This window comes from Sciurus vulgaris (assembly GCF_902686455.1).
Source record: "Sciurus vulgaris genome assembly, chromosome: 2".
In the NCBI taxonomy this organism is placed as follows: domain Eukaryota; kingdom Metazoa; phylum Chordata; class Mammalia; order Rodentia; family Sciuridae; genus Sciurus; species Sciurus vulgaris.
In genome coordinates this window covers 165,013,981-165,040,218 of record NC_136462.1, presented here as the reverse complement: position 1 = coordinate 165,040,218, position 26,238 = coordinate 165,013,981, and the positions used below count along the sequence as shown (strand labels likewise).

General features: G+C 35.4%; 1 protein-coding gene across 2 annotated transcripts in view; it reads right to left on the bottom strand.

Annotated features, from left to right (window-relative positions):
• The window catches only part of SEL1L2 (SEL1L2 adaptor subunit of SYVN1 ubiquitin ligase), a gene marked incomplete at its 5' end in the record, with an annotated part of 127,638 nt that overhangs the window by 73,718 nt on the left and 27,682 nt on the right, over positions 1-26,238 (bottom strand). For both annotated transcript variants that reach the window (XM_079128496.1, XM_079128497.1), the window contains 2 exons: positions 260-428; positions 23,219-23,274. In XM_079128496.1, coding sequence (XP_078984622.1) covers positions 260-428; positions 23,219-23,274 — 225 coding nt within the window. The remainder of the gene's footprint in view (positions 1-259; positions 429-23,218; positions 23,275-26,238) is intronic.

The window sequence follows — 26,238 nt, the reverse complement described above, 5'->3', positions numbered from 1 at the left end:
CTATTAGCAGAATAAATGATAATGTTTTATCCACCTAATTTTGGAGATTTTTTTGTCTCATGAGAAATAATTAGCAACCTTTTTCATCAGTAGTACAAATTCTAATCTAAAATGGAACAGAATCTGACAAAATATAATGCCTTTGTGTGTATACATATTTATGATACTATCCTAAGACTTCTCAGAAAGCAGCTCTAAAATTTGATTTTTGATTACCTGAAATCTTTTTAAGTTACATGTCAGAGGGTATTCTACTTACAATGATTTTTGTTTCTTTCCAACAGGTCTTTATTTAGAATTCCCTTCATTTTTAATTTATGTTGCTTCTTTTTCTTTCCTAAAAGGTTTTCTCTTTTATTGATTACTTTGCTTGATCTTCTTCGTTCCAATATATGTGACAAAAATTGTTTAACTTCGTTCACTGATACCTACAAAGAAAAGGATTTTTGTTCATTTCAAACTTTTATAAATGAAACAAGAAAGTAAAAAATTCATCTATTTATGACAAAAATCTGTGCTTAATGTAATTGCTCTAATTCTTGTTTTTTTTTTTTTTTCCAAGTCAAAATAACATGTAGCCTACTTCACTTTCGGAATCCATGTTTTATAACTAAAAACTTTTCATACCTATTACATTGTCATCTGAATTGCAGAGCCAAGAATTATAAGCTAAAGCTATAAATGAAAGAGTAGGAGAATTTAACAAATTTACTCTTCTACTGGTAAGTTGCCATGGTATATTAGTTGTGTGATCTAGAAAAAAAAAATGAAGATGTTGATATCGATTTATGCATTTTAAGAAATATATAAGGAATTATGACTATTAAAAAAATTTTTTAAGCACCTACAATCCCAGAGCTTGGGAGGCCGAGGCAGGAGGATTATAAATTTAAGACCAGCTTCAACACTTAGTGAGACCCTAAGCAACTTAGCAAGACCCTGCCTCATAATAAATGATAAAAAGGAACCAGAGAGGTGGTTTAGTGGTTAATTCCCCCTGGGTTCAATCTCTGGTACCAAAATAAATAAATAAATACATACATTAATTAATTTAAAAAATTAAAAACTCCATGTTTTTCCAATGTACATTTAAGAAGTTACATAATGAACCTATTTTAATTAGGGTGATGAGTTTGGGGCTGTTTTTGTGTAGTAGAAAATAATGCTAATTTTAAGAGAAAATTTAAAAGCTTTTTGGAGATAAATATTCATAATTTACATGTTCACATTTTCAGGATAAATTATATTAAAAAGTTTAAAATTTCTATCCATTAGTACTTCTAAGAAGAGTCAATGTTTTCTTTTTGCTCCCAGTCCCAATGTCTTATAATCTAGTCTCTCTCTACCTAAAATCACTTTCTGCAATACTTAAATATTTTCTGTGTGGTAGCAAAGACAGCAGAGCAGTGACCCAGGGGACAGAACATACAAAGATATGGAGCCATGTAAGGATTAAAAAAAAAAAAAAAAAACTTCATTGAATATAATTTACATACCATGAATTAGCCAATTTAAAGTATACAATTCAGTGGTTTTTGGAATATCCATGGATATGTGCACCTATCATCACAATTTTAGAACATTGTTATTACCTTAAGAAGAAACCATAAATATATTAACTATCACCCTTCCTATTCCACCATCCTTTCTATTCCCATTCTATGCAAACACTAATTTATGTTCTGTCTCTAAAGATTTCCCTATTCTGGAATTTCATATGAATGGAATAATACAATTTCTCTCTCTCTCTCTCTCTCTCTCTCTCTCTCTCTCTCTCTCTCTCTCTCTCTCTCTCTTTCTCTCTCTCTCTCTCTGTCCCCCCACCAGCTTTTCCTCACTTTGAATAATGTTTTCAAGATTAATACATGTTATAGCATGTATTAGCATTGCATTCCTTCTTAGGATTAAATAATATTCCCAATAGAGATTGATATTTTATTTATCCATTCATCCAATGATAGACATTTGGATTGTTTTTACCTTTTGGCTATTATGAGTTGTTATTAATATCCTTGTAGAAGTTTCTATGTGGATATGTAAGAATTTTGCGTGTGATTCTTCTTATTGTAGAGTGGATCACTTCAGCAAATAAAAAATATATGAAGACCAGTTTTATTTGTGCTTTGAATAAGCAAGGGACTTTTTTTTTTTTTTTAAGTATAAGTATGTCCTAAATATGGCATGCTAACAAATAAAACCACAATATATAATGTCTCAAAAAACAGGCAGGTGTTCAAGTCAATGATAGCTCAGAATCTCAGGCAGGTAGATGCTATGTCAGCTTCAAGATGGGAATTCCAAGATCTCCCTGAGTCCCAATATTTAGCAGACAGAAAAGGAAAGAGCCCAGAAGGGCCTGCTCAGAAAGGATTTTTGTTTTGCTTCATTTGGTGCTCTCAACCACTTTCCATTGGATGAAACTTAGTCATATGGGCTCATATAACTGCAAAGAAGGCTGGGAAGCATAATCCACCAGATATTGGGAAGGAGAGAACATGAACTTTGATAAGACTCCTGAATTCTCTGGTGTAATGGAATTATCATGTTATTGCCATTAAAAGGAGGGCATTTAATTTTTCAATTTAAAAATAAGCATCAAAGCTTGGCAAATGCCTATGTTCTTCTAATATCTCTATCTCCTTTTTTTTTTTTTTTTAAACAGAGGCCAGCTTCCTGATTGGTTTTCTGTCACCAGTTAGGAGTGGGACAAATAGCCATCTGGAGCAAGTATTAGGGACCCTTGGAAGATGAAGAGGCTTTCTCTGACTTTCAAAAGCATCCAAAGATTTACAATTCAAAAACAAGTATTTGTTGAGCATCTATTTCAGGCCCTGTTCTAAGATCTGAGGATACAGCCATGGATAAAATGTCTCTGTCCTCATGAAGTTGATATTCTGGTGGGGAAGATTATAGCTGACTGATAAAATGAGATTTAAAAAAAATGTTTAAGGAGATGGAAGTGATAAAAGTTGGTGTTATTTGATACAGGATGGTTAGGGACCAGGTCTCCCACAACATTTGAGTAGACTCCTGTGAAAAGGGAGTTATTCATGTAAGAAATCCAGTTCTGGCAGAGGGAACAGTGAATGCAAAATCCTAAAAAGCACATGGATGTGCAAGGAAAATGGCGCAGCTGCAGCTGAGTGAGTTAAGGGAGGAAAATGATGAGCAATGAGGCAGAGAGGCAACTCTGAGGCAGGCTCAGGATTGGGACTGGAGGATTCTTTGGCTACTGTGTGGAAAATACTATATGATGCAGAAAGCATAGGAAAGAGAGGAGCAACTGAAATAAACCAGGTTGAGAGTTGTTGATGGTGACATAAGATGATGACTAGAGGAGGGAGTGGTGATAGTGGTTGGTTTCTGCATATATTTCAGAAGTATTACTGGCAGAATTTTCTGATAAAGGATATGCATATTTCAGTTTTTAAACAGCAAACCCAAAGGTAGTATGTTTTTTAAAGCATGATTTTAAACTCTCAAGACCCATTAATCAAAGATTGAAGTGAAAGAATGGACATTTTTTTAAGCTGTCTGTTTTATCTCAACTCCCTAAAGTCTCCCTCCCAGTAATGGGAACAAAGCCCTTAAAGCTGTTCCAGGAAACAGCCCCAAACAGAGAGTAAAAGAGTAAATTGAGCCAGATAGCCAGATAGTGCTCAAACAGTAGGATTACCAGAAACTATTGACCAGAATCTACGCCCTGTTGTAAAACATTGTGAAACATGTTGTATGTTATCAGCAAACCCAGACTCCCTTTGAAATTTCCCGGCAGCTTTGTTCCCCATTTTTCCTTTTTTTCCCTTTTTTTCCCTTTCATGTGCGACCCCTCCCGATGTGTGGTCTCTGCCTTTATAAACCTACAAGATTTTCTGCTAGGGACTCGACTCCTGGACTCCTGCGTGAGTCACGAGTCGGGTCCCAGCGCGCTGGAATAAACACCTCTTGTGGTTTGCATCAAGTGACGCCTCCTGCGGTTGATTGGGGTTGCCGTCGATCCATGGGACAGAGTTGGGGTCTCCTTTTTGGGGGCCTTACAGAAGCTGTATTTTATAAGTCTCTTACCTCATCATTAACCCTACTGCCTCTTCACTCCCCTGTATCTTCCAGATTCATGCTGAATGAGTGTTTTTCAAACATCCCATTTGAACATGTCTTTCCCAACTTAGAAGCCCTCAGTCCTCAGTGATTACAGGATAAACTCAACCTCCTTTGCACAAAAGCTAAGATTCTTCACAGTCTACCCTAAAAATATCATAGTGACCTTATTTCTTACTACTCCTACACCTACCTGAACATCCCTGACAGCCAAGCTCTTCTACTCACTGTTCCTTGAGTAGTATATGTTATTTCCTACTTCCTTGCTCTCACATACACAGTTTTCATTGCTCTTCTTACCTATTATGCCAAATATTACTCCCGTACCAAGGCCCAACTCAAGGTCCTTCTCTCCAAGTCCCTCCCAAATCCTTGCAACCCACACCAATTTCCTTCCTTCTGAACTTGTGGTTTCTTTCCTTCTTGGTTAGCAGAACCTCACTGCACTACAATCTCTAAAGCAACATTATTTTATATCACTGAGTTCATATTTTATCTACTCAATTCATTTTGGACACTTTGCACACATTTAATTCTATTTATCATTTAAAGCAGAGTGTGCCAGGTGTGGTGCACACATGTAATCCCCGCAACTCAGGAAACTGATGCAAGAAGATCACAAATTCAAGGTCAATCTGGACGATTTAGCAAGACAGTGCTTCACAATAAAAGCAAAAAGCTGGGGATGTAGCTCAGTGGTGGAGCACCCCTGTGTTCATTCCCCAGTGCCAAAACAATCCCCCCCCTACAAAAACATTCCCCAAAGCAAAAAGAAAACAATATAGTGCCTTGAGAAGAGGAGAACCTAATTAACATGTGAATTTCTTTATTGGGGGAAATTTCTTGTTTCCTTAAAGGTTAAGAATGGTAGGATCATCCTCTCACTAAAAGATCAGTGAGTTTTGAGGAAAGGAGGTTAGAATTCATCTTGCTCTACATTTAATATTAACTTATTTGTGGCTATCTCATGGTTTTTGTTTTTGTGCCTAAAGATATTCCTAAAGTAGGAACCAGTCCTATAAACTTTGCCTGAAGGCAAAAACAATAAAAACTGTATTAGTATGCAGAAAACTTTTAGTTTGAGTCAGTCAGTCTAATGCTAGACATTGGACTTAGGGGTTTTTACATTGTTTTGTCTGGATGATAATTAACTATATTCTGAAAACAACATGCAATTGTACTTTTTAAAGATAAGAAATCGGAGTATTTGTTAATACATAAATAGACATCCATAATCATCCATTCTAATTGCTCAAAATACATGTATTATAGATTTTTTAAAATTTCCCTTATATTCTCTTCATAGTATTGGCTGTTCACAACATATTAGCTGTGTTTAACTATGGGCAAGTTAACCCCTGTGACTCAGTTTACCCCCTGTAAAATTGGAGTTATAAGATCTCATCATTAGGTCCTTACATTGTTGTAAGGACCAAGTAATCTAATCTATGTGAAGAACCTTGTATACAGTAAGCACTTAATTAACATTAGCTATTATTATCATTATATGGACTGTATATATTTTCTTTTTTTAATTATTTTTTAAAATTTATTTATTTATTTTAATTAAAAATCATAAATTTACATAGGGCAATATTGTTTGATTCATTCTCTTATTTTTTCCCTTCCCCCCACCCCTCCCACCCCTCTTTTCCCTCTATACAGTCGTTCCTTCCTCCATTTTTACCACCTACTTTATCCCTATCCCTAAACCTAACCCTAACCCTAATGCTAACCCCTCATACACCCCTTATATGTCCTCATCCGCTTATCAGTGAGATCATTCATCCTTTAGTTTTTTGAGATTGGCTTATCTCACTTAGCATGATATTCTCCAATTTCATCCATTTGCCTGTAAATACCATAATTTTATCATTCTTCATGGCAGAGTAATATTCCATTGTATATATATGCCACAGTTTCTTTATCCATTCATCAACTGAAGGGCATCTAGGTTGGTTCCACAATCTGGCTATAGTGAATTGAGCAGCTATGAACATTGATGTGGCTGTATCTCTGTAGTATGCTGATTTTAAGTCCTTTGGGTATAGGCCAAGGAGTGGGATAGCTGGGTCCAATGGTGGTTCCATTCCAAGCTTTCTGAGGAATCTCCATACTGCTTTCCAGAGTGGCTGCACTAATTTGCAACCCCACCAGCAATGTATGAGTGTACCTTTTTCCCCACATCCTCGCCAACACCTATTGTTGCTTGTGTTCTTGATAATCGCCATTGTAATTGGGGTGAGATGAAATCTTAGGGTAGTTTTGATTTGCATTTCTCTTATTATTAGAGATGTTGAACATTTTTTCATATATCTGTTGATCGCTTGTACATCTTCTTCTGTGAAGTGTCTGTTCATTTCCTTAGCCCATTTGTTGATTGGATTATTTGTATTCTTGGTGTACAGTTTTTTGAGTTCTTTATATATTCTGGAAATTAGCGCTCTATCTGAAGTATGAGTGGCAAAGATGTTCTCCCACTCTGTAGGCTCTCTCTTCACATTACTGATAGTTTCCTTTGCTGAGAGAAAGCTTTTTAGTTTGAATCTATCCCAGTGGTTGATTCTAGCTTTTATTTCTTGTGCTATGGGAGTCCTGTTAAGGAAGTCTGCTCCTAAGCCAACAAGGATTTGGACCTACTTTTTCTTCTATAAGATGCAGTGTCTCTGGTCTGATTCCGAGGTCCTTGATCCATTTTGAGTTGAGTTTTGTGCAGGGTGAGAGATAGGGGTTTAATTTCATTCTGTTGCATATGGATTTCCAGTTTTCCCAGCACCATTTGTTGAAGAGGCTATCTTTTCTCCATTGCATATTTTTGGCACCTTTGTCTAGTATGAGAAAATTGTATTTATTTGGGTTTGTGTCCATGTCCTCTGTTCTGTACCATTGATCTACCTTTCTATTTTGGTACCAATACCATGCCATTTTTGTTACTATTGCTTTGTAATAGAGTTGATGATCTGGTATTGCGATACCCCTGCTTCGCTCTTTCTACTGAGGATTGCTTTAGCTATTCTGGGTTTCTTATTCTTCCAGATGAATTTCATGACTGCTTGCTCTATTTCTGTAAGGTACATCATTGGGATTTTAATTGGAATTGCATTGAATCTGTATAGCACTTTTGGTAGTATGGCCATTTTGACAATATTAATTCTGCCTATCCAAGAACATGGGAGATCTTTCCATCTTCTAAGTTTTTCTTTAATTTCTCTCTTTAGTGTTCTGTAGTTCTCACTATAGAGGTCTTTCACCTCTTTTGTGAGATTGATTCCCAAGTATTTTATTTTTTTCAAAGCTATTGTGAATGGGGTAGTTTTCCTAATTTCTCTTTCTGAAGATTCATCACTTATGTATAAAAATGCATTGGATTTATGAGCATTGATCTTGTAACCTGCTACTTTACTGAATTCACTTATGAGTTCTAAGAGTTTTCTGGTGAAATTTCCAGGTTCCTCTAAATATATAATCATATCATCAGCGAACAGGGATAGTTTGAGTTCCTCTTTTCCAATTCGTATCCCTTTAATTTCTTTGGTTTGTCTAATTGCTCTGGCTAGAGTCTCAAGAATGATATTGAATATAAGTGATGAAAGAGGGCATCCCTGCCTTGTTCCAGTTTTTAGGGGGAATGCTTTCAGTTTTTCACCATTTAGAATGGTATTGGCCATGGGCTTAGCATAAATGGCCTTTACAATGTTAAGGAATGTTCCCACTACCCCAATTTTCTCTAGTGTTTTGAGCATGAAGGGATGCTGTATTTTATCGAACGCTTTTTCTGCATCTATTGAAATAATCATGTGATTCTTAACTTTAAGTCTTTTGATATGGTGAATGACATTTATTGATTTCCAGAGGTTGAACCAACCTTGCATCCCTGGGATAAACCCACTGGATCGTGGTGCACTATCTTTTGAATATATTTTTGTACGCAATTTGCTAAAATTTTGTTGAGAATTTTTGCATTGATGTTCATTAAGGATATTGGTCTGAAATTTTCTTTCCTTGATGTGTCTCTGTCTGGTTTAGGTATCAGGGTGATATTGGCTTCATAGAAGGAGTTTGGGAGGGTTCCCTCCTCTTCTATTTTATGGAATACTTTGAGAAGTATTGGAATGAGCTCTTCTTTAAAGGTTTTGTAGAACTCGGCTGAGAACCCATCTGGTCCCGGACTTTTCTTTGTTGGTAGGCTTTTGATGACCTCTTCTATTTCATTGCTTGAAACTGATTTATTTAAGTTGTGTATGTCCTCCTCATTCAGTTTAGGTAATTCATATGTCTCTAGAAACTTGTTGATGTCTTCGAGGTTTTCTGTTTTGTTGGAGTATAGATTTTCAAAATAGCTTCTAATTATGTTTTGTATTTCACTCATGTATGTTGTGATATTTCCTTGTTCATTCCGAATTTTAGTAATTTCAGTTTTCTCCCTCTTTCTCTCTGTTAGTATGGCTAAGGGTTTATCCATTTTGTTTATTTTTTCAAAGAACCAACTATTTATTTTGTTAATTTTTCCGATTGTTTCTTTTGTTTCAATTTCGTTGATTTCGGCTCTGATTTTAACTATTTCCTGTCTTCTACTACTTTTGGTGTTGGTCTGCTCTTCTTTTACTAGGGCTTTGAGCCATAGTGTTAGGTCGTTTATTTGTTGATTTCTACTTCTTTTGTTGAATGCACCCCATGAAATATATCTTCCTCTAAGTACTGCTTTCATAGTGTCCCAGAGGTTTTGATATGATGTGTCTCTGTTTTTGTTTACTTCTAAAAATTTTTTTATTTCTCTCCTGATGTCTTCTGTTATCCATTCATCATATAATAGTGTATTATTTAATCTCCAGGTATTGGAGAAGTTTCTGTTTTTTATTCTGTCATTTGTTTCTAATTTCAATCCATTAATATCTGATAGAGTACAAGGTAGTATCTCTATCTTCTTGTATTTGCTAACAGTAGCTTTGTGGCATAAGACACAAAGGCACTCTACCAACTGAGCGTGCACTCTACCAACTGAGTTGGTAAGGCACTCTACCAACTGAGCTATATCCCCAGCCCCCGTGTTATTGAGATCTATGGTTTCTTTATTCAATTTTTGTTTGTATGATCTATCCAGCAGTGAGAGAGGTGTGTTAAAATTGCCTAGTATTATTGTGTTGTGGTCTATTTGATTTCTGGAATTGAGAAGGATTTGTTTGACGTACATGGATGAGCCAATGTTCGGGGCATAGATATTTATGATTGTTATGTCTTGCTGATTTATACTTCCCTTAAGCAGTATGTAATGTCCTTCTTTATCCCTTCTGACTAGTTTTTTCTTGAAGTCCACATTATCTGATTTGAGGATGGATACTCCAGCTTTTTTGCTGTGTCCGTGTGCATGGTATGTTTTTTCCCATCCTTTCACCTTTAGTCTATGGGTATCTCTTTCTATGAGATGAGTCTCTTGTAGGCAGCATATTGTTGGATTTTTCTTTTTAATCCATTCTACCAGTCTATGTCTTTTGATTGATGAGTTCAGGCCATTAACATTCAGGGTTATTATTGTGATATGATTTGTATTCCCAGTCATTTGACTCAGTTTTGTTTTTTGACATGATTTGGTTTCCCCTTTATTTGGCTATTCCTTTAGGCTAGTTCCTCCCGTTGCTGATTTGCATCATTGTTTTTCATCTCTTCCTCATGGAATATTTTGCTGGGAATGTTCTGCAACGCTGGCTTTCTTTTTGTAAATTCCTTTAGCTTTTGTTTATCATGGAAGGATCTTATTTCATCATCAAATCTGAAAGTAAGTTTTGCTGGGTATAAGATTCTTGGTTGGCATCCGTTTTCTTTCAGGGCTTGGTAAATGTTGTTCCAGGCCCTTCTAGCTTTTAGGGTCTGGATTGAAAAATTTGCTGATATTCTTATTGGTTTCCCCCTGAATGTAATTTGATTCTTTTCTCTCGCAGCCTTTAAAATTCTGTCTTTATTTTGTATGTTAGGTATTTTCATTATAATGTGCCTTGGTGTGGGTCTGTTGTAATTTTGTATATTTGGAATCCTATAAGCCTCTTGAACTTGGTTTTCCATTTCATTCTTCAGATTTGGGAAATTTTCTGATATTATTTCATTGAATAGATTGTTCATTCCTTTGGTTTGTTTCTCTAAGCCTTCCTCAATCCCAATAATTCTTAAATTTAGCCTTTTCATGATATCCCATAATTCTTGTAGATTCTGTTCATGATTTCTTACCATCTTTTCTTTTGGTCAACTTTGTTTTCAAGATTAAATATTTTGTCTTCAATATCTGAGGTTCTGTCTTCCAGGTGTTCTATCGTATTGGTTATGCTTTCTATGGAGTTTTTAACTTGGTTTATTGTTTCCTTTATTTCAAGGATTTCTGTTTTTTTTTTTTCAATGTCTCTAACTCTTTATTGAAATGATCTCTTTCTTCTCGTATTTGCTCCTTCAACTGTTGATTGGTGCGATCATTTAATGCCTGCATTTGCTCTTTCATCTCCTCCTTCAATGCCTGCAATTGCTCTTTCATCTCCTCGTTTGCTTCCCTGATTGTTTTAATTATGTACATCTGAACTCCCTTTCTGACATTTCTTCTGCTGTGCTGTCATTGGGTTTTATTGATATAGTATCTAGGTTTGTTTGGGACATTTTCTTCCCTTGTTTTCTCATATTGGTCAGATGTCAGTGGGACTTTGTGATATTGCAGAATTCTTCTATTGGCTTATAGTGTCCCTGTACATTTCCAGTGTCTCACCTTCCTGCCTTCAATAGCCTGAAGTCTTGGAGTAACTTGATAATGCAGTGCTTCCAAGGAAAGCTGCCCCTAGCCCACTACTGGTTCCACTACTGGTTTCCAGGCTCTGTGTGGAAAGGCTCTCACTGGGGGGCCTGCTCCGAGATGCTGGAGAATCTGACCCTGTGGGAGGAGCCCACCACCGGAGTGCGCAGAGCTGCCTGGGGAAGACTCTAGCTGCCCTACCCTACTCTAATAAGCCACCCGAATCTGGGCCTGCCGCCCAGAGCACTTCACCGGGTAGGGGAGACTCACCCTGTGGCTCTATTTTAGTCTGAGTCTCTCAATGCCTCCCCTTCTTGAATCCTGGGTTCTGGAGCGACTGGAGATGAAGTCACCCTCTAGTCCACCATCTTGGATCGCCCCCTGGACTGTATATATTTTCTATGTAAATATTTCTGAGTTTCTGTTTCAGATTCTAAACAACTAGAACATCAATCCTCTATTTACTCTGTTCCTTTTCCTCAGTGAACTAAGATGTATGAAGTCTATTAAATCAGTTAACACTTTTTTTTGAAATAGTTTTTCTTTAATCTTTCAAGAAGAATATCTAAACGCTTTTTACTAGTAGAAAATACTTACATGCCATATCTTTTTTGATTAATTTTATTGAAAGACACTAAACAGCAATTTTAGCCTATCTTAACCTCCTTTTGGCTGCCTGAGCTGCATTTGATGCTGAATTTTAGTTAGCACCTAAACCACCTACTTTTTCTTTAATAGAATTTCATGAGAACAACATGAGTGATGGTAAGGGGATTTTAATAGTCTCTTCAAATAGTTTTTGAGAGGTAACAAATGTGAAATAATCAAGTAATGAAGCAAACTTCAACAGCTATATGGAAACAGTGATTCATTTATCAACACATTCATGTTAGGCACCCACTAGTAATTGAAGTGATAGTGACAAACAGCACAGAAACATTTTCAGGTGTTATGGAGTTTCCGTTTGTCTGTCAGAAGATAGACAATAACCAGTAAACAAAGAATTAATCAAGTTAGTATTAGGCATCAATACTTGCTAGGAAGGGATTAAAACAAGGATATGTAAAGAGTGAAATTCAGGGAGAAGAGGGGCTGGTTCTAGCTAATTTAGATTGGGTGCCTAATAAAAGTTTCACTGAGATGACTTTGCAGCCAAAAATTCAAAGACAAGAAAGTAATACCACCTAGATATGGAGGAAGAGCATGTCCAAAAGTAACAGTGGTCCACTTTGCATTTTGAATATAGCCCTTGCTGCTCTGCCACTGCAACTTATTTTTAAAGTGGACATGTTTCTTTCTCTTCATCTCTCCCTGCTTCTCCCTAATCTCTCCTCTTCCCTAATTTCAGGGGAAATGTGATTACTTTTCTTCCCCATCCTAGGCAGAGTAATCTGTCCTTGAGTACACACCCACCATAGAAACAAAGTAGTCCAGACTTTGGGGATGGTACCAGATCTCAGAAAAGACTACCTTCCAAATTATTACAGAGAACATGTGGAAGGTAGCCTTTGAACCACCTCTCTAAAAGCTCCTATTCTAGCTAATGGGCAGAATCATAGTCTCTAGGACAGGAGTCCCCTGTGTTTCTCCTTTGCTAGCAAAGCAATAAAATTTCTTTTTCCTTTTTCTCAAAACCATGTCCTTGTTATTGGATTGGCATCAGGGATAAGGATTGAGCTTTCCAGAATGCTAATAAAGGAACAAACTTGTTTTTCCAGGAATATAAATAAGAAATGTAAGTGACTGAAGGAGTATGAACTGAGACAATTATAAAAGAAAGACACACAGAAAGGTAGGGGGTCATATCAAACAGAAACACAGTAAGGAGTTGGTGTTTTATTCAAAGCATAAGAGGAAGCCACTGAAACATTTTAAGTGACACTCTGATTTACATTTTAGAAAGAAAGACCATTCTGGCTGACATGTGAGGAACAGATTGCACAGCATTAAGAGTGGGAGCAGGAAGAACAGTCTGGAGACTATTGCTGTCAACTACTAGGTGAGGGATGATGTGACTCAAATGAGTGCAGAAACAATGGAGATAAACTTAGGGTATGTTTTAGAAGTAGCCAAATAGGATTTGGAGGTGGATTGGATATAGGGGTAAGAAAAATGACCAAGTCAAAAATGACTTCTTGGTTTTTTTGACTGGATGAGCCAGTTATAGAGATGGACAAGAATGGAGGCAGGAGAGAATTTTAGAGGGAATCAAAAGTCTCCTCCCACTCACCTAAATACCTGTATTGCCTCCAAATTATACAACTATACTGTATATAGAAAACAGAAAGCATTTGTCTAAGAGTGGAGTAAAAATGAGTTGTGTTTGGTATGGATCAGGAAGTGAGTTTCATTATTTGCAAATGATAAATAGGTGAGAAGGTAAAGATTCTTTGCCTGCCAGTGCCTTACTTTTTCTAGGGTTCAATGATCAAAGGCATTGCTTGCTTTCCTTAATTGTCTGAGTCCTTTTACTTTTCCTGGTTCACATACCCCCAAATATTTACTGTTCCTTGGCACTGTGAAACCCACTAAATTTTCTAAATAAAAATATTTCCTGAAAAACCAGCAAATTAAAAAGATAGACTATTTAAGTCACCAGTGAGGACCACAGAAGCAGCAAACCAAGGCAAGATCATCACCTCCCCACTGGTGGTCCCTCATCTAAGTGAATGAGGCTATCTACAAGGCAGTGATGTGACAGAGTTCTAGAACATAGTCTGCTGCCATTGATTTGCTAATTGGTTAATTGTGTATTTGTACATCTACCTTCTAATGTCCCCAAACAACAATATTAGAGATATCCAAGGATAACTTTGAAATGTGAGAAGTGGTGGAGTAGCAAGGAAAAAGGGAAACAAAATAGCGCAAGTGATACTAATAATATAACGTCAATGTAAAATTTCTAATTCCTAAGTGCATTAAATTACGAGGGTAGCTTTCAGTAAAGTCAGACAACGTTAAAACTTAGTACATATTGGAATCTGTACTTATATTCTGCATTTAAATGCAAGAAGCAGAAAATTATAATTAAATATATAACCATGTTAAGTATTCATGGTATAGTGGATAAATGGATTATAAAAACCCCAGAAATCTGTTTTTAAAATTAATTTTGGCCTCTTTTTCTTAACTTTTACTAGAGCTACTGATAGTTTCTATCATTCCATCATACAAGTATTGCCAAGTAAAAAAATGTACAAGTAGTAATAAGTATAGTTAATTATTCACCAGTTCAATTCACCAATATTTATCAAACCTTTATTAGATTATGGAGACTAATCAAGAGATATCTACATCTCTGAGACAAACAAAAAATTAAACAGCATAGATTCATGGAGTTTAGCTTCCAGTATGAGTCAAATAATTAACAATTATATAGATAGAAAATTACATGAGGTGATAAAATACATGAGGACCCAATCAGGATAAGAAATTCAAAAGTAATGTTTTATTTTAGACAGATGATCTTAAAAAAAAGTTAATGGAGAAACATTTGATAAAGTGTGTGTTGAGGAGAAAAAACTATGTGACTATCTACCAGATCATCCCAGGCAGAGGGGACCAGAGGTACCAAAGTCCTGAAATAGGGGATATATTTGAGTATTGCCCAAGAGAAGCATGGAGGCCCGAGTGATTGAAATGTGGTGAGCAAAGGAAAGAATGGTCAAAGTTCAGATAAACAGCAAATACCAGATCATATGAGGTCCTGTGGGGCATTGCAGAGTTTGGATTTTAAGTATATTAGAATGTATACTGTGGGCTTCACAGCCTGCAGTAAGGCAAAAGTGATGGCAGGAGATCAGGGAATTGGCTACCACAGAGTCCAGATGGGTAAATGCTAGTTGCTGGCAATAGAGTAGTTTAAAATGATTAGATTCAAGATATATTTTAAAGACCAAGCTCACCGGCATGTTGGGTACGAGATAAAAAAGCGGAAGGTGACTTTTAAGAATATTTCCCCCAAGCGTATGGTGGATGGAGGAACTATTTACTGGAATGGGAGACACTAGGGGAGAAACAGGATAAGGGTGAGGAAAATTAAGAGTTTAATTATTAATATGTCAAGTTTTAGATGCTTTTTAGATGTTCTAATGGAGAGTATTTGGCAGTCTGTGTCTGGGTTTGTATCAGTGCCCATGGTTAGATATGCTGGTAGGTAGAAAGAGTTACTAGTGGTGGAGATAGTCTTGCTCTTTAGACTGTTTCAATTCTTTTCAATGAGAAAAATAAAAATAAAACCCAGCAAAGTCATCAGCTGAAAGTGAGGGACAGATTTGTCATAAGTTTAAGAAGAAAAGAGAAGGTATGAAATAGTAATCGTAGAAGTGTGGGATAATATATTTGAATAGGGAGATGTTCAAATTTGCTGGGAAACACAGAAGTCCTACTTGAGGCTTGTAGTCATGAAATTAAAATGAGACTGGTTGTATAATTGTGTGTATTCCCAGTCATGATCAGCTACTCAGCGGCAAGAATGAAGTAGACAGAGAATTGCATTTCATGAAGATTGAGATTTTACCATTAAATTGAATGGAGCACAAGAGAAGCAATTAATTGAGGGTCTATACAAAAGTGATTTAATAGTACCCAAAACCTGTCTGCAATTCCCAAATCCAAGAAATATCTGAACACTGAAAACTTTTTTGTTAATTTAGTGCTCAAAGTTAGTTGGTATGAAAACTTGATACTAACTTCATGTGAGGTTAGTTCTATTCTTTATTTCACTTAATGTGAATATTCATATATTTTGCTGATGGGTTCAAAAACAACACATTTCCCCAGTCCTTTCTGGGATATTCTATAATACATGAGGTATATGTGTATTTCTCTCTCTATATATATATCTCACATGTGTGCACTTGTGCATACACACAAATTTATAGTTTTTACATTTTATTTTATATTATATACATTGATTGTTTCACATTTTTACATGTTTACATTTTAATATATATTTATTTTTACATTTCTAAACTTTAAAAAGACCCTGAACTTTCCCTCAAACTTCCTCCAAAAAACTGAAGAGGAGGGAAACTTCCAAACTCATTCTGAGGTCAGCATTACCCTGATACAAAGTAAGACAAGAACATTACAAGTAAAGAAAACTGCAGACCAACATCTCTAATAGTGATGCAAAAAATTCTCAACAATACTAGAAGATTGAGTGAGTTCAGCAGCATATTAAAAGGATTATGTACCCTGGCCAAGAGGGAATAATCTTGGAAGTCAAGAATAGTTTAATATCCTTGAAAATTAACATATTATATCATATTGACAATGAATGGGGAAAACTTCATATGATATGTCAAATAGTATAGACAAGTAATTCAATAAAATTAAATATACTTTCATGATAAAAACACTTAACAAATAAGAATTAGAAAGAAATCATCTCAGATATGAAAAACCCACAGCTATAATCATGATCATGGTTAAAGACTGAAAACTTTTCCTCTCAGATCAGGATCAAGGCAAAGATGCCCAATTTCCCCACTTCTATTTAACATAGTACTGAAATTCCTATCCAGAGCAATTAGGCAAGAAAAAGAAATAAAATTCACCCAAATTGAAATGAAGGAAGTAAAATTATCTGATTACAGATGACAGATCTTATATGCAGAACTCCTTTAATTTCTTTCAGAAACATTTTGTAATTTTCTATGTACAAGTCTTTCACCTTCTTGGCTATGTTTATTTCTAAGTACTTTATTTTTTTGTGGTACTGGGGGTTGAACCCAGGGCTGTGGGCTTGCAAGGAAAGCACTACCAACTGAGCTATATCCCCAGCCCAGTACTTTATTTTTTGATGCTATTACAAGTGGAATTGTTTTCTTGACATCCTTTTTGGATTGTTCATTATAGCATATAAAAATACAACTATATGTTTGCTGATTTTTTTTTCTGAAATGTTGCTGAATTGTGTCTAGCAATTTTTGTGAAGTTTTTAAGAAGACAAAAATAAATGGAAGAACATCCCATGTTCATGTATTAGAAGTTTTAATACTGTTGAGATGTCAGTACTACCCAAAGTGATCTATAGATTTAATGCAATTCTTATACTGACACAAGGACAGACATATAAACCAGTGGAAAAGAAGAGAGCTTAGAAATAAACCTCATCTATGGTCAAGTGATATTCAACAAGGGAGCCAAACGTTCAATGAGAAAGGGCAATGTTTTCAATAGCATTGTGCTGGGAAAATTGGATACCTAGCAGCAAAAAAAATGAAATTAGACCTTACCTTAAACCATATTAAAAAATTAACTCAAATTGGATCAAAGACCTAAATGTATGACTTAACACTATCACATTCTTAGAAGAAAACATAGGGGAAAGTTTCATGACATTGGATTTGGTAATGATCTTGGATAAGACCCCCAAAACATGATCAACAAAAGTAAGGGGAGATTACTTGGAGAACATCAAAATTAAAAACTCCCCTGGGTTAAAGCAAACTACTGACAGAGTGAAAAGGCAAATCATAGAATGGAAGAAAATATTTGCAAATCAGTTAAGGAGTTAATATTCAGAATACATAAAGAACTATTACAACTCAACAATAAAAGACAAATAACCTGATTTTAAAATGAGTAAAGGACCTGAATAGACAGTTATACAAATGGACAACAAGCCACATGAAAATAAGGTCAGCATCACTGATCATTAGAGAAATATGAATCAAAATCACCGTAAGATACCATCACCTCCTACCCATTAGGATAGCTACTATAAAAAACAAAACAAAGGGAGAAATGTTGGGGAGTGATATTGATCAAATTATATTGTTATTGTGTGCTTGTATGAATATGTAACAAAGAAATCCCATTATTATGTACAACTATAATGTACCCTAAAAAATGTGGAAAGAGAAAACAAACAAACAAAAATCCAGAACAAAACACAGCCAGGTGCAGTGGCACACAACTATAATCCAACAACTTGGGAAGGTGAGGCAAGAGGATGGCAAGTTCAAGGCCAGCCTGGGCAACTTAGAAAGATCCTGTCTCAAAATAAAAAATAAAAAAAGCTGAAGAGGTGGCTCAGTGGTAGAGTGCCTCTGAGTTCAATCTACAGTACTACAAAACAAAACAAAACAAAAATCAAATAAATGAACAAAAACCCAAAAAAGAAGAGACATTGAAGAAATTAGATTTCTTGTTCACTGTTGGTAGAAATTGAAAGAATGGACATTTTTTTAAGCTGTTTTATCTCAACTCCCTAAGGTCTCCCTCCCAGTAATGGGAACAAAGCCCTTAAAGCTGTTCCAGGAAACAGCCCCAAACAGAGAGTAAAAGAGTAAATTGAGCCAGATAGCCAGATAGTGCTCAGACTGTAAGATTACCAGAAACTATTGACCAGAATCTACGCCCTGTTGTAAAACATTGTGAAACATGTTGTATGCTATCAGACAACTCAGACCCCCTTTGGAATTTCCCGGCGGCTTTGTTCCCCTTTTTTTCCTTTTTTCCCCCCCTTTTTTTCCCTTTCATGTGCGACCCCTCCCGATGTGTGGTTTCTGCCTTTATAAACTTGTAAGATTTTCTGCTAGGGACTCGACTCCTCGACTCCTGCGTGAGTCACGAGTTGGGTCCCAGCGCGCTGGAATAAAAGCCTCTTGCGGTTTGCATCAAGTGACGCCTCCTGAGGTTGATTGGGGTGGCCATCGATCTGTGGGACAGAGTTGGGGTCTCCTTTTTGGGGGTCCTACAAAATGATATAACCACTATGGAAAATGAGTAGCAGTTGCACAAAAACTTCAGAAATGGAATTGCCATATGAATTAGCAAGTCCACTTTGGGATATATACCCTCAAAAAAATTGAAAGCCAGATCTGGAGGTGATATTTTTTATCCATGTTCATAACAGCATCCACAATATCCAAAATATGCAAGCAGCTCAGTATCACTTGATGGGAGAATGAATAAAGAAATGTGGTATGTACAAGTGTTTCAGCCTTAAAAGCAAGGAGATTATGACACATGGATAAATACGAAGAAATTATGCTAAATGAAATAAGTCAATCACTAAGAGAAAAATACTGTATGTTTTCACTTATATAAAGTACCTAGAATAGTCAAATTCATAGAGACAGAAAGTAGAATGTTGGTTGCCAGGAACTGGGGAGAGAGGAAGCGGAGTTATTTAACTGATTTAGAATTTCAGTTTGACAAGATAAAAAGAGTCCGGGAGATTAGCTGCCAAAGAATGTGACTGTAATTAACACTACCAGAACTCTACACTTAAAAATGATTAAGATGTAATTTTTTTTACAATTAAAACTGTTTGTATAAATATGTCAGATATACTCTACTGTCATGAGTAACTAAAAAGAACAAATTTGAAAAATGCTTCAAGCTGAAACAAACAAACAAACAAACAAACCTGAATTCTGAAACACATTTGTTCCTACAGGTTTTGGTAAATGGACTGTGGTCCTATAGAGATGAAGGGAAAATGAGGACATAAGGCAGGCAAAGAGCAGTTCAAAAAGTAAATGGATCTGAGGTCCTGATGAAAGTAAAGCATTGGAGCAACCCAGGAAGATACCAGTAGTCATCAGAAACTTGGACACTTGAAATTTTAATTTGGAAATAACAGTCTAGAATGTGACCATAGAAGGGGAGAGAAGATGAGATTATGAAAGGTAAGAAGACTTAAGTAATGTAAGTGAGAAGCTAGGATTTATGAATATTGAAATCTCTAAGAATAAAGCAAGAGTAGAAAAGGAGAGAAGGGACCACAAGCTACTTTTTTATCCACATCACTTATTACTTTCTAATGAGGATGTAACAGTAGGGAGGGAAGATACACCCCAACCCATCCTGGACCAATGTAAGTGGGTTCTGGGAGAAAATGCTTAAAAGGGCTTCAGAAATTCTCAGAAGACAAATGGGTTTCAGTTAAAATAAAGGTAAAACTAACATTTGGGGAAGTATGACCACAAGGGAGGTGGTAAGAAAGAAAATAAATATCCAGGGGATGAAATCCTGAATACATGGTAGCATATTTAATCAAATCTGGAAACCCTTATTATATCTACTACACAAAATGCATTTCATTAAAAGAAATTATAAAGATACTGTTTTATACATCAGAAACTCACAAACAAGTGTAAGCAATGTCAAGTAGAGGTTTCATAAAGATTAAACAACATTTATAATATTTTAAAAATTCTAAATTCTAGTAACTATAATGACACATAATAGGCATTGTATTGCATGAATGAATATACTGAAATTTTGCAATACTAAAATCTCTTAAATTTTAATGAGCTTGACTATTCTAATTTGCTAAATGTAAATAAAAACTAACCATTAAATAACCAATTATCCTTCATGAAGATGTTAGAAGGAATTAATAGCATATGTGAAAGGGTTTTATAAAGTTTGAAATGTTGCTTAACCACAAGGACATAATTCTGAATATAAATTCTGAATATAATGTCATTAATCATGATACTAGACTTTTCATTTGAAAAAGTGAAATTATTGAACTAAGATGTTAATCTCAGAATAAGAACAGGTCTGTTTGGATGAAGTAGAGAATTGAATTGAGCAAGGCTCAATGAAAACCACTCATTGCTGAGAACAAGGCTACCTTTTTCTTGTTTTCAGTTTTCATTGTTCTTTGAGTGATGGTTGTCAAAATGGCCCATCAGCCATGCATTTGAATTGCTCCATTAGAGAACCTCAGTTATTCCCTCACAGAACATTAAATACCCAGAAGGGTTATTATCTCTGTGATCATGGTCATTCTTTAATACTGAAGGAAATGCATGCACCTCCTGAAACATTAGATCTTTAACACAAGACAAAGTGACTTCAAACATTTTTATTTAAAGTGTGTATTTTTAAAAGTGCATTGGGGATGGTGTAGTAGATGGTGTGTGTGTATGTGTGTGTATGTGTGTGTGTGTGTGTGTGAGAGAGAGAGAGAGAGAGAGAGAGAGAGAGAGAGAATTGTAGAGTTTTATGGAGGAAAGGGTTTTTTTGGTTTGTTTGTCAGATGCTAGTCAAACACTTTACCACTGAGCTACATCCCCAGGGCTGAAATTTACAGTTTTAAAGCCAGAAAGAGGAAAAACTAGGGAAAGAGTAAGTTCTATGTAGGTGGGTTTTAAAATTTTATTTAAATTATAATGTAAATGATAAGTATTATGAAAGATAACCAGAATTGTCTAGGTCTACAATACGGGGAGAGTTGGGGGAAAGAATATTTTCAGTCATACAGTATCCTTTTCATTGCCAAGGAGTCATGAAACACTAGGGCAAGTTCAGTGAACTGAGGGTACTTTATTTTGGGTGTGATATAGCTTGGATGTAAAGGAACTTTGCATTAGAGCCATTTGTAGTCTTTTCACTTCTGCACTCTATGTTCTATGGGGTCAATACCAAGGACGTTTTAAAAGGCAGATACTCCAAGGGGTTGGGTGAGAGATACAGCGTACAAGCAGGCTATCTTGGCCATTACTTCCTTACCTTTGATACAAAGTAGTACTTTGTTAATTTCCAATATTTCTATGATCTCTTGGAGTAGTTCTTAACTTTCCTTTGTGCCTAGGATATTCATAGAGAGAGTGTGCCCTCTCCATATTTACTCTGTGGGCTGCATCTACTACTGCTGGGCATTGAAAGGACATTTATGGGTCTGAGCAGCATCTTGGATCTCAGGTAGTAGCGATTCCAAAGAGGGATTCCAAGTGTTATTGGGCAGCCACTGCATATCATAGATAGCAAGAGCCAATAAGAGAAAACAAGATGGCTGTGATAAAACTAATGTCCCTTCCACCTCCACCTGCCCAAAGGCAAACAGACCTAGGCAAAGCTTATTATGGAGTACTGGAAGATTACAAAGAACCACGCATACTGAGCCAAATTGAAAGAGAAAAAGTGTTTTTTAATAAGTATACCAGCCCCTGAACTTTGGAATTACAGAATTTATAAAGGCAAAATTCACAAAAACCACAAGGACAATAGAGGCACATGTAGATCAGAATAGACCTTGTTGAGACAGATATTTTGATTACATGAGAGAATAGTTTTGATTACATATTTCAGAGTCATTTTTGTTAGATATCAGTGTCATAGTCAGGGATACCGGAAGATCCCACTGTACTGTCAACCTAGATACAGATGTCAAGGACTGGAAAGAAAACGTTGCAAGCAAGCATACAATGGAGTCAGATCAGAACAAAATAACATTACTTTGGTTCTCTTCCATTTCAAGCTCTTTCTGCTTTTGCTGATAATACTACTGTTGATTATGGAATGGGATAGTTACAGTAAAGGGAGAAGAGCTAAATTTGGAGCGGTTTCAAAAATGTTGCAAAGTAAAGAGATGTTTTTAATTTACATAAACATTTTTCACATTTTATTCCTTCAATTTGGAGTTAAGTTTTATTCATTAATTCAATAAACATTTATTTGGTATCTGTATGTGCCAGGCATTGTTCTAGTTGCTGGGTACAATAGCAGTGGACAACAGACAAAAATGACTGTTCTCATGGTGTTATATTCTAGTGGAGGGAAAGTGCTAACAAACATAAAAAATACCGTGTTTTATATGGTGATTATTCTGAGGGGGAAAATACAGCAGGGAAGGAAAACAGAAGGAAGCGTTGTGATAGGATTGCAATTTTAGATGGAGTAATTGTGAATTCAGCATGTAGGAAAAGACTCTGAAAACATGACTTTGAACAAAGGCCTGAATGGAAGGGGAAGAAGCCATGTGGAGATCCAGGTGCAAAGACATTGCAATCAGAGAGAAAGTTGACTGATAGATGTCTGGGGTTTCTGAGGAGCAGCACAGAGCCCAACATGTCTAGAATAGTGTAAAGGATACAAAGGCAGTAGATGATATCAGAAAACAAATCAAAACAAACAAACACTGGAACCAGACCTCTGAGTCCAATAAGTAAGACTGTGTGAGATAGGAAGATTTTCAAGTAAAAGAGTAACTTGAAATGAATTAAAAAAAAAAAAATTAACACTGGTTGATAGATTGAAAATAGACTGAAAATTTGACTCCCTTGCTTCCAAGATGTCAGAAGACATCACGAGGTTTATAAAGTTTAAGATGCATCTGTAACTCCCTGCCCTTTTTGCCTTAATATTTAGGACCGCAGGCAAGTTGCGACTTAACCAAAAAAAGCTCAGGCCTGAGAATAGTATTATGCTTCTTATGAAGGACTGAGAAAATGTTTATTGAATGAATGACATTGTTTGAAAATTTTAAAAATTACAGAAGCAATAATTAATATTGATGGTTTAAGAAATTCTTAGCATGCTGAATAAATACTAACTGTACCTATAGCATAAATTTTCTGTTGAAAAATATGATTTAACAATATTTACCTGTGTGGTGACATTTGTTTCTTTTTGTCTTTTATTATGTTTTTCTGCTTCAATATCTGTAATACATAAAATATTTCTATAAAATTTGAAAACATTTTATTTTTAAAATTTCATTCAATACAATTTAAAAAATTTCTAGAAAACTTAAAATTCTCAATAATAGTCGAAAATGATTTACAATTTAGAGTTACTAATGTATTAAAATAATTCCTTCAGTGATCATTTTTACTTATTTATTTATTTTTTGGTTGTCAGGGTCTTAAGCCCCCTTGCTCTTCTCCACCAGCAGCAAGGGAAGGGGACACTCCCCAACAAGGTCAGACCGGGATAGGTAGGGCCGACTGACCACCAGCTCCCAGCCCTCCCAGCAGAGGACAATCAGACGTGTCAGGGAGACCAGTCACAGCAGGAATTCGCTTATTGAGGAAGTCACACAGCTTTTATGTAGGGTGGAGGATAGGTGGGAACCAATCAGCTTAAAGGTCAGCAAGGCATGGGGGGTTCACGCAGGTGAGAGTCCCATAGGACTATATGGCAAGCACGAGCTGATCACCTTCCCGGAACTATTGTTAACCAATCCCTGATGGTGGTCCGATTTATTGTCATGAACCTTTGAAACCACCTTTGAGGCCTTGATCTTGCTCACTCGCCAGGGAGTAAGGAGTCAGCCTGAGTTAGTTAACGTGTCATTAGTCCCAACATTTGGTGATATTGGGGATTGAACCCAGGGCCTTGTACATGCTAGCAAGTGCTCTACCACTGAGTTATATGCCCAACCCAGTGATAATTTTTAAAGATATAACTTGACAGCAGAAAAAAATCTGAAAACTTTAATGAAACATCCTGAAATTGAGTTAACATCCAAGAGTTCTACAAATAAAAGTTAATTACAATAGTGAAAAACTGTTTGATCTGAAATGTAATTAATATGTATCTATGTAAATAAATATCACTTATTAATAGAGAATATTAAAACATAGAAGGGAGACTGTGATCTTTATATTCTTAGACTCATGCATATGTGAGATACTAAAAATTATAAAAATCAAATGACAAAGTAATCAGACTAGTACATTTACATCACTTTGAAGAGGTCTTTTTTTTTTTTTTTTTTTTTGATGGTGCTGGGGATTGAACCCAGGGCCTTGTGCATGCAAAGCAAGCACTCTACCAACTGAGCTATATTCCCAGCTACTATCACTTTGAAATTTGAGAAAATAATTTTCAAAGAATCATTTTTTCTTGAATTCTTTTATGAAGAAGATATGTATCACATAGAATACATTTTAAATGATATATTTAATTTTTCATAATGCTTGCTTTGCATAGAGCTTCTTAAATTCCATATTTAGTAAGACTACTCTTTGAAAACCCAATATGACAAGGTATAATACAACGTGGTGTGTCAGCCTTATTACAGTATCAGAATGGATAATTTTCAATGACTATAAACTAATTTGATGCCTTATAAAAATGGTCCTACATGTATTGTGAAGTAAAATATGCCTGGTATAATGTATTCATTTTTTCTGACTGAAGAATTTGACTCAGAACAAATATAGGGTAGTCAAAATTATATATTTCAAAAAACTCATGAGATTTTACTTTAACAGCAGGTCATGAATTTTCTACTGTTATCTCCAATATTGTATTTATTAATTTGATATGTTTATTCTTTTTCTCACTGATAAGCTTTACTTTTAAATTTTCCTCAGTATAAACCATTAAAAATTTTAAAAATTCACTTATTTATTTCTTGACTGATGCATAGTAATTTATACATAATAATTTATATAATACTTATGAGGTAAGATGTTATATTTTGGTCTTGGCAGCATCTTCTCAACATTGTTATATTCTTTTTGCTTTGTGAGCCAAATCTTATAGAAACTGGTCCCAGGTTGTTTGATATGTAGTCCTCTGTCAAATTAGACAAGTAATTGGCACATTCTAAATTAAAATTCAATAACTTGTGTTGGGGTTGTGGCTCAGTGGTAGAGTGGTAGAGTGCTCGCCTAGCATGCATGAGGCCCTGGGTTCAATTCTCAGCATCATATAAAAATAAAATAAAGGTATTATGTCCACCTACAATTAAAAAAAATTTAAGTTCAATAACTACATGGTGATGAATGCATTAATAAAACATCAAATTCTTTCAAAGATTATGCATAGTCAATACAGTTATGTACAGAATTGCTCCTTAGGTTCAAGGTGTGATATAAATTATACCATAATAAAATATTGCAGATGAAACTGTCTTTTTACCAAGTTTGTCAAGTGATATTTCTGGGACCATGAATACTTATTATTATTGAAGACAATATTGCATTATGGTCCATCTGTAGCCTTTAAGTCAAACATGCCTATGGCTAGCCCTGATTTTTTATCTAATTCATTAATTTGCTATGAGACTCAAATGAGATAATTCATGTATTTTTCATAGTACTTAATACACATTCAGTGTTCAATAAATCTTAGCTATATAGTGATAATAATGCCTACTTCTTTAAAGGATTTAGGTTCAAGATAATATTATGTGTAAATCAATAGTTTAAAAGGACTACTGCAATAAAACAGTATTAGAAACTTCATATGTTATGAGCTTATTAATGGTTTGCCTATATGACTTCTCTCTCAATTACAGATTTTTCTTCAAAACAAATTACTTAACCAATTATATTTGTGTTTTAGAAATCATATACTGTGACTGATATAGTCACAGTATATGATGAGTAATTTTTAAACTCCATTATCACAACTAAAAAAAATAAAGTAGAAAAAGCAATGTTATTTGGTAGATTTCCATTATCATCTTCCTCAAAGTACACAGAATAAAATTAGAGCTGGTGTGTAAAGACAGTATAGACACAGAATAAAAAGTACAAGGTGTCATGTGTATTTAAGCGAGAGGAGAAAATTATGGATATTAAATGGAATAAAATTTGTATTGTACTCTGGACCAGAAAATCAAACTGTCAGTGGTTAAAGATTAACATGAAAATTATAGGGCTAAAAGCAGT